Below are 18,134 nucleotides of genomic sequence, written 5' to 3' on the forward strand. Positions count from 1 at the left end.
TCCTGCCTGTGGGAGGGGGCTGGAATGAGATTTTTTTCAGGTCCTTTCCACACCATTCTGGGATTCTGTGACATGGATTTTTAGTGCTGGGGACAGGAAGGAGACAGCCTCCCATCAGAGGCTGTGCAGGGGGTTTCTAGCAAGTCCCCCAGTGCCAGGTTTGGGGGCTGGCTGTATTGCCAAGCCTGTGGGCTCATTTCACGGCTATCTGGAGGCTGCTGCCCTCCCCACAGAGCCAGATGCTCCCATCCCTGCAGCACCCACTGGGCACGGGGCAGGCTGGGCACAACCCAAGTCATGTCCCTTCACCTCCTGCCCCGTGGGGTATGGCTGTGGGCTCGGTGTCATCCAGGGGAGCAGCATGGCAGCTCGTGCATGGCTGCAGACAGCCAAGGGACAGGCATGGTGTGGTTCACAGTACCCTGGCACGGGAGGAAGGATGTTCCCTGGGAGAGGCAAGGAGGGGCTGGAGAGGATCAGGGACACCTGCGTTGCCCTCGCTGCTGGGGCCGTTGTGGTTCTCTTCTTCTGTGCTGGGCTTTGACAGGGTCTCTCTGTCTCTCCACATCTCTCCTCCCCTGCTCTGAACTCCCGGGTGCGTGTACAGAAGTGCTCGAGCTGCCAGCAAGTGGGAGCCACCGTGGGCTGCTGCCAGAAGGGGTGTCCTCACACCTACCACTACGCGTGTGCCATCGACACAGGTGAGCCCAGCCACAGGGATGGGGCACAGGGTCCTGGGCACTCTCTGACCCAGCTGAGTGTGGGGCCTGTTGCTCCAGGGTTAGGGGTGGGCTTGTGGCTCGCTGCCTTGCCAGGATGGTGATGCCCCCTGTGCTGGCAGCACTGGCAGGTGTCACAAGCTTGTCTGGCCTCAGCTGAGCCCTTCACACAAATGTGTGGCTGGTGGGTGGCCGTGGACCAGGGGGACACTGCGTTACCCCACTCGGGAGCAGCTGCCTTGCAGTGCAGGGTGTCCCCTGACACATCCTTGTCCTCTTCTCACAGGTTGCTTATTAACTGAAGAGAGCTTCTCTCTGAGATGTCCCAAACATAAGGTAAGCCCAGAGCTCCCTGTGCAACCCCCAGTGCTTTGCAGCTCCCTGTGGCAGGATGACCTTTCTTCAGACCCCAAATTCCTGGGGACACCCATCCTGGATGCTCAACTCTGTGTGAGCATCACATCCCTGGGGGTATGGGGTGGGCCAGTGACTGGGTACTGCTGGCTCTGGGGCACCCCAGCTGGGTCTGAGGGGTCTTATCCCCTTCCCTGAGCACAGAGAAGGTGATGAACGATGGTTGAACCCCTTCTCAAAGCGCTCCGTCCCGGGTGGATGCCCGGTTATCGGCGGTGGGGGGCGATGAGGACAACCCAGGGCCACCCCCTCGCTTCCAGCGGGATCCCCGGGCTGACACCTCCGTTCTCCCCGCAGAGGCAGCCGGTGTAGCGCCCGCGGGCACCCGCCCCGCCGCCAGCGAGGGATCGGGACAGGAGGCAGCGCCTGGAGCAGAGCGGGGCCGGGGTCGCCCCGCTGCCCGTGAGCGCCCCGGGAACCCCCGAGCCCGCTCCGGGCGGGCGGAGCCAGCGCCGGGCTTTCCCTCCCGCCGGGTCCCGGTAAAACCCGGTCTGGAGACGCGGGGGACGGATCGGGACCCCCCACCCGCGATGGCTGCACAGGGGGCGGGGGGTGTCCGTGTACAAGGGGGGGTCCCGGCGATGTTGTCTTACTGTGGAGCCGCCGGACCCTCCGTGGGTCCCGGCTCTCGATATCACACTGATCTGATCTGAGATGTTGCCTTCAGCAAACCTCATGGTGTCTGTATATAGTTCAGCAAAGAAGAGGATTAAAAAAAAAAAGACAAAAAGACCAAAAAAAAGGAGAAAAATGAGAAAAACGAAAAAAAAAAAAGGCAAACAACGGCCTGCTGTTTGAAACACCACTCTGCTTTTTCCGTTTTGTTCTTCCATCTCCTGTTTGTCCACACACACACCCAGGGTGCTGGGAGCTAAGGGTGCTTGGCCAGACTGGTGGGCACCCAGCCCCGCTCCCAAACCCCAAACCCTGACTCATTGCACCCACCACCCTCACACTCCATGCGGCGCTGGCACTGCTGGGCTGGGACAGCTGGTCCTGCTGCCCAGGACCCAAACCCACCCTCCTGCCTGGGCTTGGCCTCACCAGCACCCCTTCTGTGGCTCCTCTTGGGGGGCCTCTGCTCCCTGTGCTTGTGCTGAACCCCACAGCTCTGTGTGCTGAACTGGAGGAGGAGGAGGAGGAGGAGGAGAAGGAGGAGGCATTTGCTTCCTCCCCTCCACATGGGCCTGGCTCACCCCTCCCTGCCCTGGGTTTGCTCAGCTCCCTCAGTTTCTGCTTCCTGGCCACCTCAGTGGAGCTGGGGGACTGCCCAACACTTCTGAGACCCCTGCCCACATCCCCAGGCTCCACAGCCCATCTTTGTGTCACCCACATCCTAACACAGGTAGCAACCAGCCCAGGGTGAACCAACCCCAAATCTCATCCTAGAAACAGCCACTGGCTGCCCCCAACCTCTGCAGCATCCTGCAGAGGGGGGCACACTGCTGGTCCCATCCATGTCCCCTGCAGAGCCAGTGCCCCATGTCCCCAACACCTCCTGTGTCCCCTCCATCCCACCCACCCCAAGGTTTGCTGGCCACACAATGTCTGTTGTTTCAGCAGCTGCCTCGGACACGGGAGTGAAAAACAAAAAGAGGAGGTGAGAAAAAAAATTTAAAAGGGAGAAATAATAATAAAAAATAATAATTAATTTAAAGATGAAAAAAAAATCCCCGTGTCCTTGGCAGTGTTGCCTGAAATCTGGCTATTTTTAGTGACATCTTGTACATATGACTGTAAAATGGTAAACCGTGTGTATTATATATTGCCTCATTATATAGTGTATATATATGTATACATATACATATATATAATATATATGAAGACTGTAAATGTTAAGACTAGTGTTCTTATTAGTATATTGCTTCACACTGAAGATTGTGTGTAACAAGCTGTTTCTAAAAGATGTTTATTTTCCTTAAGAGTAAAAAAACAGGTCATTGCATTCAGAGCGTCAATAAAGATACAACGATTGTTTTGGAAGTATGTGGCGCCCTGCTCGTGGCCTCTCTTGATCCTTGGGGGGCTGCTGGGGTCCCCCCCGGGCTGTGACAGCCCCTGGCTGCTCCTTTGTCCCCAAGGGTGTCGCTGGAGGGGATGTGGTACGGGGACAGCAGCCCCTGGGACAACATGGGGTAAAGAGAGGGTGTCTGGGGTTCCCTCAGCACCCCGTGTCCCCATCCCTGCCATCCTTGTCCCCCACCCCGTGCAGCCCTGTGGGGACAAAGCGTCCACAGCTGTGGGGGGCCCCTTGCCCCCCACTTTTGGTGTCAGTCCACCTCCAATCCAGCACACACCAGTATAAATAATCAGCTTTAATTGTCTGTACAAAACTCTCCAACTATGAAAATACCGTTTAAAAAGGGAAAAGGGGGAGTGGGGGGAGGCGAGGGGAGGGGTCTATGTACAAGAGGGGGTGAAGCAAGGACACAGGGGCACCCACCTGCCCCCCGGGAGCCCCGTGCCACCGTGCCACCGTGCCATCCCTTCTCCCAAAGCCCGTCCGTGCTCCGGGGTGGTGGCAGCTCGTAATGGGGGGATCAGTGCTGGGGAGGAGGGGATGGCGTGGGGTCCCCTCTTGCCTACCATGGGCTTATTGAGGAGGGGGCACTTCCCCGCTGCCATAGAGCCACACCAAGCTCCAAACCCAAGGGGGTCCTGCGGCAGTGGGACCCACGGGGGGCCGGGCAGAGACCCCAGGAGGGGCCCCCACCGTGTGCACTGAGGGGTACAGGTGACACCGGGGGGATGCGGGTGGCACCGGAGGAGGTTGGGGTGGCACCGGGGGTCGCTGCCGCGCGTGCCGGTGCCCTGCAATACTGCGGCAGTGTCACTAGAGGTCCCCACGCCCCATCCCCCACGCGGGCTGGGGACACGGACACGGCCGTGGAAGAGGGGAACCCACCCAGGGTACCCCACGTGTGGCTGCCCCACGCTGGGACCTCCACCCCGCACCCACGTCAGGTATCACCCGACCCTTCCCCACCCACCCCTTCACCTCCAAAACCGCTCCCTAACATCATCCTGCAGGGAAACTGAGGCACGGCTTCCCGCCACCCCACATTCTGCACCCACGGGGGTGGCAGGGGGCTGGCGGCCCCTTCCCCACCTATCCCGACGTGACGGTGGTGCCGCTGCCCAGCTTGATGATCATCTGCTGGCAGTCGTGCAGCGTCCGGCGGTCGCCCAGCTTGTCCAGCGTGCGGGCGGCCTCGGCCAGCATCCCCACGCGCTGGCCCGGGCCCGCCAGGAAGCTGGGAGGGAGGTAGCAGCAGGCCAGCAGCAGCGCCTCGGCGTGCTCCCGTGGGGTGGGGTGGCTCTCCGGCTCGCCAGCTGCAGGGGACAGAGCCAAGGTCAGCACCGAGGGCGCCCCTGAAGTCACTGAATAAATCTTGGCAGGGTCGGCACAGGGGTGGGGTTATTCGCCCACCCTGGAGCTGCTGCCACCACCAGTGGAGGGGCTGGGAGCTCACGTGTCCCAGCTCTTGGGGTGCTGCAGGTGGGGTGTCCCACCCAATGACCCATCATCTGTGGTGTTGGAGTGCTGCAGGTGGGAAAGGGGTGTCCCCCCACCCTGTGTCTCACCCCATATCCCATCATGGGTGGGGTGCTGTAGGGGCAGAATGGGGTTTGCTGCTTGTGTCCCACCACCCAAGACTTGTGGGGGCTGCTGTAGGTGTGCAGCAGGGTGCCCCACCCCATATCCCATCCTCCAAGGAGGTGACAAAGGTATCCCATGCCACGTCCCACCACCCAACGTGCTGGGGAACTGTGAGTGCAGAGTGGTGTGTCCCACCCCTGTCCCACCACACATCCCACCCCCCAAGGCTGCTGGGGTGCTGCAGGTGAGGAATGAGGTGTCCCACCCCACCTCCCACCCCGTGCCCACCTGTTTTGCTGCCCTGCACCCCTCTCCTCCGCAGGCTGCGGTCCAGCAGCTGGTGGGTGCGCGTGGGGCTGGCCCGGGCCATCAGCCTGGCAGTGGCTTCGTGCAGGAACACCTGGATTGAGGGGACAGTGAGCACAGCCGGGCGCAGGGCACCAGGGGACCCAGCAGGTGACAGGTCTGGGGGCTCACCCGGCGCATGGCAGGGCGCAGGGTCTGCGCCAGGCGCCGCAGGCTGCTGAGGTCCTGCTGGAAGCCGCGGAGCTCCAGGGCGGACGCCTGGTAGAGGCAGCTGCGCTGCTGGCTGGCCCCCATCTGCTGCTGCCACAGGTTGGTGCGGGTGACCAGGAGCAGGTCACAGAGCAGGAGCTGCACTGCCTGGAGGGACAAGGGGGTCGGGGTGAGCAGGGGGCCGGACAGACGGACGGGGCGCTGAGGAGGTGGCTGCGGGCAGGCGCTGCTGCGCGGGACCCCCGCCGGGCTGCATGGCAGGGGCATTGCACTCCCAGTCTGACACATGCAATGCAACTACAATGCACCCCCGCGAGGGTCGGGGGCACCTCCCGCCAGGGCTGGGGGCTCGCGGCCACCTCGTCCCTCCCCAGCCCAGCTCACCTTGTCAATGGTGGCCTTGGGGGGGCTGCCCAGCTCCAGGCTCTCCCGCAGGCAGCTGCTGGCCTTCTCACAGTGGCTTAGGGTGGCCTGGCTCCCGTCCTGTTTGCTCAGCAAGGCGCGGACAGCTCGGAAGGAGTGCTGGGCAGCACGGGGAAGGGGCTTCCTGCAAGGTGGAGGGGACATGGTCACTGCAGACCCCTCGCTGTGCACAGCTGCACCCTTCCTCAATACACAGCAGGAGCTGCAAGTGTGTTCATGCCAGTCCAAGGCGGAGGGGAGACACACAGGGAGATGCCACCCCTGTCCCCGATATCCCCAGCACTCACTCAGAGCTCTGCAGTGCCCGGGGCATGGTCTCCACCAGCGGGTAGAGGCGCTCAGCCCCCTCCTCATCTCCCTGCAGCCAGTGGATAACGATGCCAATGAAGGATGCCCACCACTTGGACACGGGGTCAGTGCCTGCAGGTCAGAGGGACACAGGAGCTGGGTGTTTCCACTCCCATGGCCCCCCAAATGAAGTGACCCCAATGAGGGACACGCCAGCCTCACCTGTGACAGCCGCCAGGCCGGAGGTGATGGAGGGCACAGGGCCAGGTGTGCCACTGACATCCGAGCAGCCATTGAGCAGCTGGAGGTACTCGAGGGCATCGGAGAACCGCCTGTGGAAAGGGGCTGTGAGGGGGCTGGCCCCACGCCAGGCAGGGGGAGAAGGTGCCCACCCCAGCACTCACCCCTCTCCCTGGGCAGTGGGACGGCCGGGCTCCGGCATGGCCACGCAGCACAGCGCCTTCTCCAGGAGGTGCTCACGGAAGAGCTGGGTCACCTGTGCCAGCGGATCCACTGGGGCACAGAGATGGGGTCAGCAGGTAGCCCACACCCCAAAACGGGGGGTGCGGGGTTTGGGAGCTTGGGGTCACCTGGGTTGCCGGCGGAGCTGTAGATGGTTTCCCTGGGGACACCCTTGACCGCCCAGTCCCCGTCGACAAAGAAGCGGTGGCCCAAGGGGTGGCAGAGCCACTGCATGGCCGGGGGCACGGCCCCGCCGTGGGACAGGGCCACGCGCCGGGCGCTGCAGAGGAAGGGGCGCTGTGGGGAGAGCAGGGAGTCAGGAAGGACCCGAGACCCAGTCCCAGGGGACACAGGGGACAGCCCAGTGCCCCACACTCACCGCCAGGAAGTGGAAGCAGCGGTGCAGGCTGGCCTTGATCCGCAGGGCAGCCGCCACGTAGATCTCGGCCAGCGCTGCCACGGAGATGGCGTCACCGGCGCACTCAGCCAGGTTGACGGCGCTCAGTGCCAGGTTGATGGCCAGCAGATGTCCCCCAGCCTGCTTCCCTACAGGAATGGGGACAGGAGGCTCAGACATGGGGTCAGGGGGTTGTGGGAACATGTGGGGCTCAGGGGTCCCATCCCTCAGCCCCCATGGCGCGGGGCCGTACCGGCGAGGTGGAGCTGGTGCAGGCGGTGATAAGCCATGGCAGCGTCGCGGGCACTCTGGCGGACGTGGGCAGGGGGCGGGGGGTCCGGGCGCAGCCCCCCGGCGCGGGCAGCCAGCCAGCGACCCACCCAGAGGCGCTGGAGGAGGTGGCGCAGGAGGGTCCAGAGCAGGCTGCAGGCCAGGTCCCCGTGCGAGGCCGGCAGCGGCCGCCCCAGTGCCCCGAGCGCCGTCCGCAGGTGCTGGGCCCCCTGCGCGAAGTCTCCCTGCGCCCCGGGGAGACAGGGTCAGTGTGGACAGGTAAGGGGACAGGGCAGGTGGGGTAGGGACATCGTGCACGGCGGGACATACCCGGTCGAGGTCGAGGTCGGCCTGCCGGCGGTGCCGCCAGAAGAGGATGGAGGGCTCGGAGTGGGGGCGGGTGACGGGCTCCCCGCACACGAAGAGCCGCACCACCGCACCCAGCACCAGCGCCACGTTCAGTGCCCAGAATGCCAGTGTGGGCCACAGCCACTGTGTCCAGCTCCATGGCTCCTCTGTGCAGGGATGGGGTCAGCAACACCCCACCAGTGCTGCCCTGTGCCCACCCCAGGGTCTCCATCCAGTGGCTTTCATCCCATGTCCACCAAAGAGCCTCCACCCAGTCGTGTCCACCCCAACAGATTCTACCCCAATGGTCTCTGCCTCACACACACCCCATGATATCCATTCTGGTGGCCTTCACCCTGTGCCCATCCCAGCAGCATCCACCCAATGGCCTCTGCCCCATGTCCACCCCAATCGTCTCCCATCTCAGACCTACCCTGAGAGCCCCCTCCTGATGGCCTTCACCCCACGTCTACCATGATCACCTCCATTGTGATGGTCACCTCTCTGACACCCCCCATCCCAACAACCTTCACCTCATGCCAACCCCAACAGCCTTGAGCCAGGTATCTCCTACCATACACCCACCCCAACATCCTGCACCTTGGTGGTCTTCACTTCAACAGCCTCTAGCCCACCCTGACAGCCTCCATCCCACACCCATCCCACACCCATCCCACACCCATCCCAACAATCTCCATCCCAATGTCCCCCACCCCACACCAGAGCTTACCCAAAGAGCCAGAGTCAGCCATGATGCTCCTGCCAGGACCAGCAGTGTCCTGGCTCCCCAGGGGGGCTGGGGAGCCAGAACCCTGGAGGAGGGAGGCCAGGGGGTTGAAGGAGAGGCAGAGGAAGACGAAGGTGCAGAGGGCCATGCGGGAGCGGTCCAGCATTCCCTGGCTGCTGGGTGAGGACGGCGGGCGCTCCTGCTTCACCTGCATGGGCAGAGCCGCTGTGAGCCTGGGTCATGGGCATGGATGTGGGGTGGTGGGCACAGGCATGGGATATAGGGCATGGGATATAGAACACGGCATCCAGAACATGGGGTACACGGCATGGAATATAGGGTGTGATGATGGGGGACAGGCCTGGGATACAGGCAGTGCGATATAGGGCACGGGGTACAGGGCATGGTGGTGAGGCACAGGCTGCAATACAGGGGCTCAGATTTCAGGGAATAGGCATGGGGCACAGAGCACATTTTAGGGTAGAACAAAACTGCCTCCACACTCAGCCCCAAATCATGTGAGGAAAAGCCTCAGAGAACAAGACCAGGGCTCTCAGCTCTTTCCTCATCTGGTACACTTTGCCCTTGGCACCTCCTACATGAAGCAGCAGATCCCCTGCCCCACTCAGGGCAGGGAGATCCCCTCAGCCCTCCCTCACCTTGCCATGGGCACAGAGGGGGCTGTCGGGCTCTGAGTCGCTGCTGCTGTTGCTGCTGCGGCTGCTGAGCGAGCGTGGGCTGCTGTGGGACGGCGAGCCCACGTCTGAGGGCGGTGGCGTCAGCATCTCCATCACCTCCGTCTTCACCACCTCCATGGGGGCCTCTGCCTTGGCCCCCCGGCTGCAGTGGGTCCCCAGCTCCTTCGTGGGCTCTGCAGGAAGCAGAGTAAGCTGATGGCTGCTGTGGGCATGGAGCTGAGCCCCCCACCCCGAGAGCTGCCCTTCCACTCACGGTTCTTCTGCACAGCCATCTTCAGGGCGAGGTTCTCCTGCTTCAGCTTCTGGTTGCTCTGCTGCAGGAAGCGGATGTACTCGATAGCCTTCCTCAGGATCGCCGACTTGTTGAGCTGCCAGCGGGCGGGGAGGCTTCAGCCTGAGCACCGGGCAAAGCCCCCCCATGGCCGGACCCTGCCCCACCGCCCCCTGCTCCCACCTTGGCCTCGGTGCCCACCACCAGGTCCTTGAGCTCCACAATCTTGTCGTTGATGGAGGAGCGGTAGCGCTTCTCGATGGCGTTGTGGGCCGTGCGCTTCTCGCCCCGGCTCTGCACCAGCGCCGGTTTCCCGCTGGGCGCCAGCCGGTTGATGGGCAGCTTGTCTGCGTCCACCACCAGCGGCACCGTGGCCAGGATGGTCCCTCCGCTCACCAGCGCCTGAGGGGGCAAGGGGGGGTCGGTGACTGTCCCAAAGCCTCTCCCCCACCGTGCAGCCCCCAGAGGTGGCACCTACCGGCACCTGGAGCGGGGTGGCAGAGCCGCTGGCACTGGTGGCCAGGGAGGCGATGGTGGAAGTCTTGGCGCTGCTGGCGTCCGTCTTGACGGCCGTCAGCAGCAGGGAGTCAGCCTTGATGAAATGGGGCTGCAGCAGAACCTGAGGGGCAGTGGGGGTCAGTGGGGCTGCGGGGGTCACGGGGAGGCCCCACCCCTGACCCTGGGCTCACCGGCACTGGCTGGATCTGTGGTGACACAGACTGGGTGGCGGGGGCGAGCTGCTGGGGTGCCACGTTCTGCACGGGGCCGGGCAGCGTCACGGGCTGGCTGCTGGGCTGTGGGGCGGGCAGGGGGCTGGGCAGGCTCTGCCCTGCACTCCCAGGCTGCACAGCTGGGCACAGAGCAGAGGACAGCGTTAAGAGAGCCCCTGGCACCAGCCCACCCCACACAGCCCCATCCTGCAGAGACAGACACATCCTCCCTGCAGCAAAACCTTCACCCTGAGAGCCCTGACCCCCCCTGCAGCCCCAAATCCTCACCGGAGAAGCCGTGCTGGTTCTGGTAGCCCACCAAGGGCTGGGCAGTGAACGGGCTGGGGGACGCAGGGACGAAGCTGGGGGCCAGCATGACGCCGGGCTGGGGCTGGGGCTGGCTGCTGGGCACCACGGGTGGCTCCTCCTTGATACCCAGGGGTGGCGCCGGCAGCAGCGGGGCCGGGGGCGGCGGGGTGAACGTGGCCATCCCGGGGGGCCCCGCGTAGGCGCTGCCGGTGGGGGCGGCGGGGGGCGGCTTGCTGGGACCCAGGAAGGTGCTGAGGGTGCCCGGCGTGGAGGGGAGCCCCGGGGGCACGGCGCTGTCCGGGGCGCTGAACGGTGAGTCGAACAGCCCCGAGAAGTCATTGTCCGGCGTGTTGATCAGCTGCAGCATGTCTGTAAAACATACGCCCCGTGCCGTCAGCTGCAGCCCCGCAACTCCCGAGGTGTGCTGGGCTGGCCCCATGCTGCCTTCCTCACAGTGCAGCATTTTGGAGGCAGATTCCCACAATCCAGGGGGAAAATTCCCTGAGAATCCATGAATCTGCTGTGCCCTGTTCTTCTCAGCCTCCCACCCATCCTGACACTGGGGAAACTGAGGCACGGCGCTCAAAACGAGGGTGTCAGGGCTTGGCCAACAGCCTGGTCTGGGAGCGGCAGGGCACATCTCAGCATGTCTCTGATATTGAGAGGGGCTTGTGCCAGCTCATTCATTAATTTATTCTGTACTGGGAACCCTGACAATCCCCAGATCAGCCCCTGTATCAAGGGGAGGGGGTGCCCAGACTGGGAGCGCGGGGTGGCACGGCCGGGATGTGCCAGACCCCAGTGCCAGCAGCGTTTGATCACAACAGCCCTCAGGAGGGCAGCTGGGAAGCACAGGGCCAAAACAGCCTGAGCAGGGGTCTGTCCCACCCAGTGGGACCCGGGCGCCCTTGGGTGTCCCCACAGACACATCGGGGTCTCTGCGACACCTCCACTGAGGCGTCCTGGGATGCTCCCACCATGCAGGGCTGCCCCCAGGGTACCCCACACCCCCGTACCCCCAGGCTCACCCCACCCGCACCCACAGACCCCGGGATGCCCCCAGGGCAGCCCCCCACGCACACACCCCCGGGGTGTCCCCACCGAGCCGCACAGCCCCCGACACCGCCCTCCGGAGGGGCCACGGCGGAGACCCCGCCAGGCGAGGAGGAGGAGGCGGCTGGCGAGGCGGGGGTACCTTCAAAGGTGCACTCCATGCGGGTGGGAGCGGGGCGGTCCCCAGGAGGAGGCTGCAGCCCCCGCTCAGCCTCGTGCCCGGCAGCGAAGAGGCCCCGGGATATTTTAAAGCCATGTTCTCGCCTCCTCCCCGGCGCCCTCCCCGCGCTGCCCGCGCCAGGGCTGGAGCGCGGCCGGCGGTGGATGGGGTGATGCGACTCCGCCAATCGCCGCCTGCGCGCCCGCCGGCCGCCCCCGGACAGCCCCCGGCGCCCAAGGTGAGCCCGGCTCCGGGTTACTCGCGGGCACCCGCCGCAAGCTGCCCGAGTTACTCGGGGTCACACTCTGTTAACCCCTTCGCCCGAGCCCCACGGCCCCTCCAGCCCGGTGTGGCCCCCCTCATTCATTGCCCAGGAGTCCTCCCGCAAAGATCGGGGTCTGCACACAACACTGTTACATCCCAAAAACCATCCAGCCCTCGGCGTCCTGCCCTGTGCAGGTGGGTGTCCTTCCAGGGGGTTCCTAGCCCCTCCTTCCACTCAAGAGACCCCCCCTCCTCCCCAGGCTCCCTCGTGGTCCAGAGCAAAGTCTAGGGTTGCAGAGAGGGGGTGCTCGTCCTGTCCCCCCCTCTGCTTCCTGTTGCCCAGCCTGGGGGTCCCACAGCTGTCCCACCCTCCTGGCACCTTCCAGCTGTTTCTATCCTGTGGCACCTGCTGCCACCCACGCCACCAGCAGGACATGGGCACCCACCAGTGCCACCTTCACAGCCACCATGGGAACCTGTGGGGCAGACCCACTCGTGTGTGGGTCCTGGCAAGTCCCAGCAGGCTCAGGACACCCACATCCCTGGGCACACATGCCACACCAGCCTAGGGTTGGCACAGGGATCAGGGACAAGCCGTGGCCAGCTGGGGACCAGTGACAAACCCACTTTGGGGAACTGTGGGGTACAAGGTGGCTGTACCCCAGCTGTGATACAAAGGAGCACGGCAAAACCCCACAGTGGGAAAACCTCATCCCATTCGGCACCACTCAGCCCTGGCACAGCTCCTGCTTCCCTGCCCACGCCAAAACCTCGCCAAGAAAAGCAGGTGGCACCTGGATCTGCTTTGATCCACCCCGACTGCCACCGGGATGAACGGGCAGACCTGGGATGCCATCTCCACCCCAGGTCTCGGAGGAGAGACCACCACGGACCCCACCGTGGGGCAGGTGCTGGAAGATTCAAGTCCTGTGCCCGCCTTGCCGCGTGTTCCACCGGCTGTGCCGATGGTGTGGATCCACAGAGCTGGTGCAGCACATGGCAAGGCGGTGTGGGGCTTGCCAAGAGCTGGGATCCCCAATTATTTGAGATCCTCAATTATTTTGGGATCCACAATTTTTCGCTAAAGCCTCGGAAACCCTGAGCTCGGCACACGTGGTGCTATGGTGGTGGGAAGTGGGTCCCCTTGAAGAATGTGTCCCTTTGGGAAGTGAGATCCCTCCGGGAAGGGCTCCCCGTGGAGCATCCCCACTTCACGGACCCCAGACCGGCGGGGAGGTGGGTGTTGGCGGGTGCCAGCCCCGGGGCTGGAGCGGAGCCGCCGCATCTCCGCGCATCCCGGTGGGATGGGCTGGGAGAACCCAGGCGCCCTGGAGGGAACGACCGAGAGTAACCCCGCCGGTGACGTCACGGGCGGGGCGGGGCTACCGGCGACACGATGCTGTGACCGGGATCGGGGGGATCGTCGGGGCTGTCCCGGTAGCGGCACCTCCAGCCCGGGGGTCCCGGTGTCCTGCGCTCCCCCACCCCGAGCCCCCCCTGTGGGTCGGCCCCCGGTAACGGAGCCAGCGCGGTTCTGCACCGGCTCCGCTCTCCAGCAGCTCGGTGTCCCGCTTCCCACGCCGGGCCCGGCACCGAGCCCACACCGGCGGCCATGCACCGAGTCCTGGTTGTGCACCGATCCCGCTGCCCCGGACAAACGCCGGTACCAGGTTCCCTGACCGTGCACCGAGCCCGCACCCCCCGGCCACGGCCACGCGCCGAGCGCGCCACACCATTCACCCAGCCCCGGTTATACCCCCAGCCCGGTACCGGCCACACACCGAGACCTGGTTGTACCCCCAGCCCTGTCCTGACCTTGCACCGAGCCTGGTTCCACCCCCAGCCCGGTCCCGGTTGTGCCCCAAGCCCCGGTCATACCCCCAGCCATGTCCCGAGCACGCTCCAAGCGCCGGTACCGCACCGTGCCCAGCCCCCGGCCGTGCACCGAGCCTGGCTTTCCCCCAGCCCGGTCCCGGTATGTACCGAGCCCCAGCACTGCACCGAGCCCGGAGCCCCGGCGCGCACCGAGCCCCGGTTACACCCCCAGCCCGGTCCCGGCCATGCCCCGTCCCGTCCCCGCCGGGACGCACCGTCGATGTCGCTCAGCAAGGCCGTGTCGATGTCGCTGGCCCCGGAGAGGCCGAGGGACGGTGCCAGCCCCTCCAGGGCCGCGTCGTCGAAGGCGAGAGCGCTCATCGCGGCGGCTCCGGTGGCTCCCGTGGCTCTCGGTGGCTCCGGTGGTCCGGCAGCCCGGGCGGCTCTAGGGGCGGCGGGGCCGCCCGCCCGCCATGGCCGCGCTGGCCCGGGCACAGGCACACGGGGACGAGCCGCCAAGTTGCTCCCGCGAACCGTGCCCGGAGCTGCCACCGGGCGGGGAGGGCGGGGGGGAGGGATGGAGGCGGGCCCGCCGCCGCGTCCCGCCCCGCGCCGCCTCCCCGCGCCGCCCCGCCGCACCGGGACCCCCGGCGGCACCGGGCGGGGACCCTCGGGGACACCTGGCGGGGACTCTCTGGGGGACACTGGGCCGGGACTCTTGGGGGCACCTAGCGGGGACTCTCGGGGGCACTGGGCAGGGACCCTGCGGCACCGGGCAGGGAGCTGCTGCACAAGGAACTGAGCAGGGAGAAGTGCAGGCTGTAACCCCCGAGCAGGACACTGTCCTCAGGGGATGTCACCGACCCCTGGGGATGTCACCAAGCCCTGGGGATGTCACTGACCCCAGGGGATGGGCACTGAGCCCTGGGAACAGACACTGAGCCCTGGGAAAGTCATCGATCCCAGGGGACGTCATTCACTCCTGGGGACAGGCACTCACCTCTGGGGACAGGCACAAAATCCCTGGGCTGGGCTTTAAATCCCTGGGCTGTTTACAGCCCGGACGGGGCACGCAGGGAGCAGGTGGGAGGGCCGGTGTGGGCAGGTGGTGACCGTGGCTGCAGAAGCCTCTGCACCTCGTGGATGCCACGTGCCAGGGTGAGGTTGGGCCTCTGAACCAGCCCTCTCAATGGCCCTGAGCGTTCCGTGGCCCAGCTCCAGGGTTCAGAGCAGGTCCCACCTGTGCTGCCTGCCCATGGCATGGCCAAGCATGGGAGAGGCTCTCACCTCCCTGGTTAGGGGCACAGCAGTGCTGCCCTGTGAGCATCAGCTCAGTCCATGCACCCTTCTGGGAGCCATCAGCTGTAGGATCCAGGAAAAATGCTGGTCCCATTGGGATCAGTGCTGTGGCTGCTGCCCAGTGGTGCAGGATTCTCATGCCAGGAAAATGCCATGCCCTGTGCCCTGCAAAGCTCCATGGTCTGTCCTGCTGCTGGGATTCATTTAGGACATGAAAATGTGCTGCAACATCAGCTCTCTGGAAGTTTTCCCTCTCCTCTTCTGTGCCACCAAGCACAATTTGAGGCTACCTGGGAATTCATTAAACCTGGCTGCACCTTAGAAAACTTCCCTCCGGCCTCACTGGCTTTTACACAGTGGCACAGCAGGCACCCCTCTGCAATACAGGGATCTCCTGTGGGGCAAGGAGCACCCAAGGGCTCACTGGGGACCACACAAAGCTGGGCAGCAGAGCTGAGGGTGCACAGCCCTGCTTGTCCCCTCTGCACCCTCACCCCACTCGAGCCTCCTCAATCTGGGGACATCGACCTGTGCCCGAGCTGGGGACGAGCCCAGGGAATCCTGGCTCAGCTCTGTGCCAGCAGCTGGGGCAGCGTCACCAGCACACGGGGCAGCATCAGCTGCTCAGACATCCCTCACCCACAGCAAACACCCCTGAGGGAGCAGTGACCACACGGCCGGGAGATCCATGACCTGCCCTGGGACACGCAGGGAACCCTGTGCTGCCCCCCGTTTTTATTGGGGTCACTGGGGAGAAGCCAGGCTCCGTGGTGGTGGCGTTTCCCTTCCCTCGGTGCAGTCCATGTGCTGTGGGAGGAGAGGGCTGGTTTCCAGGGCTGGGGAGGTGGATGTGCCGTGGCCCCCACGGATTTAGAACAGCCTTGTGCAAGCACGGGGGTCACAGACCTTCAATAACCCGTGCCAATATCCGGGGCACAGCCTTCCCCGAGGGATACAGAGGGACAAAACCACACAAACACAGAAGGGGAAAATCACACATCAGCATGGAGGGGGGAAATAACACACGTAAGCACAGCTTAATTCTTGCACAAGCTGTGTACAAAAGCTGGATTTGGCCAGGCCCCTTCTCCCATCCCGATCCAGAGGGTCCGAGGACGCCGGGAGCCCACAAGCGATGCTGTCCCCGCTCCGGGGGTCGGGGGGACACCCCGGCGAGCAGCAGCATCCTCCAGGCACGGGGGAAGGACGCAGCTCCGCGGGCCGGCTTTGCGGGCGATGGATTCCACGCGGGGTGGGGCTCCCGGGGGTGCGCTGGGTTGCGGAGTAGGGAAAACCCCGCCCGTAGGACCAGGGCCACGCAGCCAATAGGCGCGGCGGCCGTGAGTGGAGTGATTCTACATCACGGCTCCGGGCCCGCGATTACATCATGTCAGTCCTGCGGGGATGGCGGGCCGGCCACGTGGTCGCTCCGGAATCGCTGAGACGTTTTCCTGAGCGCAGGCTGGGAGGAAACCGCAGGATGAGACAGAAAACAAACCGGCCCCGGGATGGTTGGGCTCTGGCCACCGAGCCGGCCGGGCAGGCTGGTGCGGCTCCGCGGGGCTCGGGCTGCGGAGCGTCTCCCCGAGCGGCACCGGGACGCGCCGTGCCTGAACGCGGCAGCCCCAGAACGGAGCATCCCCCGTGCTGCTGCCCCCTCGCTCAGCCAGCTGGGCTCTCCCAAAGCGAGCCCCCGGGTGTTTCCCACTTGCCAGCACAGCTTAGCCCTGCGCTGGAAGCAGCGTGCCATGCTCCGTGCCCAGCCTCTGGCATCCTGCCTGCCCCCGGGGTTGTTTTGCTTTGGCAGAGCGCGGAGTTAATCATTAATTTGTGTCGCGAACAGATTCAAAAGCCTCTTCTTTACTGCGTGTAACTCGGCTTTGCCAACTGTCTCTTCCTGAGCCACAGCTTGGGGAGGTGCAGCCAAGTTTGGTGGCACTCCATTGCAGCCCCCGCTCTGGGTTTATTTACCCTGGGGTGAAATGGGGAAAGGTAAATGCACCTGTGGTCATTTCCTATTTGCACTGGCATCCCAACCTGCTGCCCAGTGCCAGAAAGCCGCGACACTCGGCTCACCTGAGGCTCTGCCCATATGGGGCTCGGTGCCGTGCTCTGTGCCCAGGCCTGGCAGCCCAGGGTGGAGGGCAGGGATGTGTGGAAGCCCCCAGCCCATGGTGGGAGTTTGCAGGGTCGCTGTGGGAGCAGGCTGGAGAAGAGAATCCCATCGGGGTTCACAAACCTGGGGAAGCCATGCTGAGTTTGGGGAGTTGGATCATCAGTGGCTGGACGGGCATACATGGGAAAAGCACGTCCCCATGTGCTTGTCCTGCTTTTCACCCTTCCCTTTGCACCCAAAATGGCCCTTGTTGGAGGCAGAATTGGGGGTTAGAGGGATCTTTCCCTCATGAGTGTAACTGTGAGGCTGCAGAGGACAATGTGGTGAAGCCCCTGGAAGGAGCAGCCCCCAGCTCCAGCAGCCCCTCACTCCCAAATCCCACTCCCACAGCCCCCGTTCCCACAGCCCCTCCTGCACAGCGCTGGACATTTCTGACCCGGTGCTTTTTGTGTGATTCTGCCCTGTCAGGGCAGTAGCAGCTCCACATATTTTTCAACAGATCCAGGCCAGGAGCCTCCCTGAAAGCATCCGACATCGAGCTAGGCACATGATCAGTGCGGGGTAAACAAGCTGGGGCAGGGCTGTGTAATGCTAATATGTGGCTACAGGGAGGGGAAACCCATCTTTCCAGCTATTCCACACCCCCTTCCCCAGATTGAAACAATCAGCGTGGCTCTCCACGTGCGTAACAGAGGGCACAGTTCTGCCAGACTGGTTCGGTTTTGGCCAATGCCACTTCTCAAGGTTCCTAAGCTGGTGCTCTTCCTTCTCTGCCCATCATAATGGGGATGTTGGAACAAATTCCTGGCTGAGTCAGGAAAGTGGCCACTGGATGGGCTGGCAACATCACCCACCACTTTCTAGGTCACCAGGGTGGTATCCACAGTTGCCCTTCAAGGATTATCAGTTAAGCCCTGCCAGGTGGGCAGGTGTCCCATCGAGCACCCAGGCTGTCACCCCTGCATCTGCCTGATGCCACCCTCAAAAGACATGCCAGAATTTAGTGGGACACAGATTTAGCAGCCCTGGCAACACAGCCTTGAGGACAACATGAGCCATGCAAAGACAAAAAGAGCAACTGCTGGGGACATGCCATCTCCCAGTGGGAATATCCAGGTTCTGTCTCCTGGAGGAGACCGAGGACTCCCAATTTTGACATCTGGTGGGTACCCAAGGTGTCACACGTCCCCTGTGCCCACTCACTCCCTGTGCTCAGGCCAGGCAGTGGAGCCAAGAGAGTCCCCAGCTGAGAGACAGACGATAGCATCCCAAGC

The 18,134-nt window shown here is 64.1% G+C and overlaps 2 protein-coding genes across 3 annotated transcripts in view; one reads left to right on the forward strand and one right to left on the reverse strand.

Moving 5' to 3' along the window:
* The window catches only part of RAI1 (retinoic acid induced 1), a 72,773-nt gene extending 71,126 nt beyond the window's left edge, over positions 1-1,647 (forward strand). For both annotated transcript variants that reach the window (XM_063414752.1, XM_063414753.1), the window contains exons 4-6: positions 608-701; positions 1,006-1,055; positions 1,431-1,647. In XM_063414752.1, the coding sequence (XP_063270822.1) occupies positions 608-701; positions 1,006-1,055; positions 1,431-1,445 (159 nt within the window). In that variant the 3' untranslated portion in view covers positions 1,446-1,647. The remainder of the gene's footprint in view (positions 1-607; positions 702-1,005; positions 1,056-1,430) is intronic.
* A 143-nt stretch (positions 1,648-1,790) lies between these two features.
* On the reverse strand, positions 1,791-14,011 carry SREBF1 (sterol regulatory element binding transcription factor 1). The gene is made up of 19 exons (XM_063414754.1): positions 13,721-14,011; positions 10,133-10,522; positions 9,824-9,984; positions 9,613-9,753; positions 9,318-9,536; positions 9,117-9,231; positions 8,825-9,036; positions 8,169-8,373; positions 7,421-7,605; positions 7,074-7,335; positions 6,803-6,969; positions 6,552-6,720; positions 6,366-6,474; positions 6,184-6,293; positions 5,961-6,093; positions 5,635-5,797; positions 5,212-5,397; positions 5,023-5,134; positions 1,791-4,466 (listed from the first exon to the last, which is right to left on the reverse strand). The coding sequence occupies exons 1-19, from the start codon at positions 13,824-13,826 to the stop codon at positions 4,243-4,245; spliced, it is 3,369 nt and encodes a 1,122-aa protein (XP_063270824.1). The 5' UTR covers positions 13,827-14,011; the 3' UTR covers positions 1,791-4,242.
* Between the last annotated feature and the right edge of the window lie 4,123 nt (positions 14,012-18,134).

Source organism: Prinia subflava, chromosome 17 (assembly GCF_021018805.1).
Source record: "Prinia subflava isolate CZ2003 ecotype Zambia chromosome 17, Cam_Psub_1.2, whole genome shotgun sequence".
NCBI classification, from domain to species: domain Eukaryota; kingdom Metazoa; phylum Chordata; class Aves; order Passeriformes; family Cisticolidae; genus Prinia; species Prinia subflava.

Coding starts and splice junctions, on each gene's coding strand:
- SREBF1 (XM_063414754.1), bottom strand. CDS start 13,826: ATGAGCGCTCTCGCCTTCGACGACGCGGCCCTGGAGGGGCTGGCACCG. Junction 9,985..10,132: donor GAACCAGCACGGCTTCTCCG/GTGAGGATTTGG, acceptor CTCTGTGCCCAG/CTGTGCAGCCTGGGAGTGCA. Junction 4,467..5,022: donor GGTGCAGGGCAGCAAAACAG/GTGGGCACGGGG, acceptor TGTCCCCTGCAG/CTGGCGAGCCGGAGAGCCAC.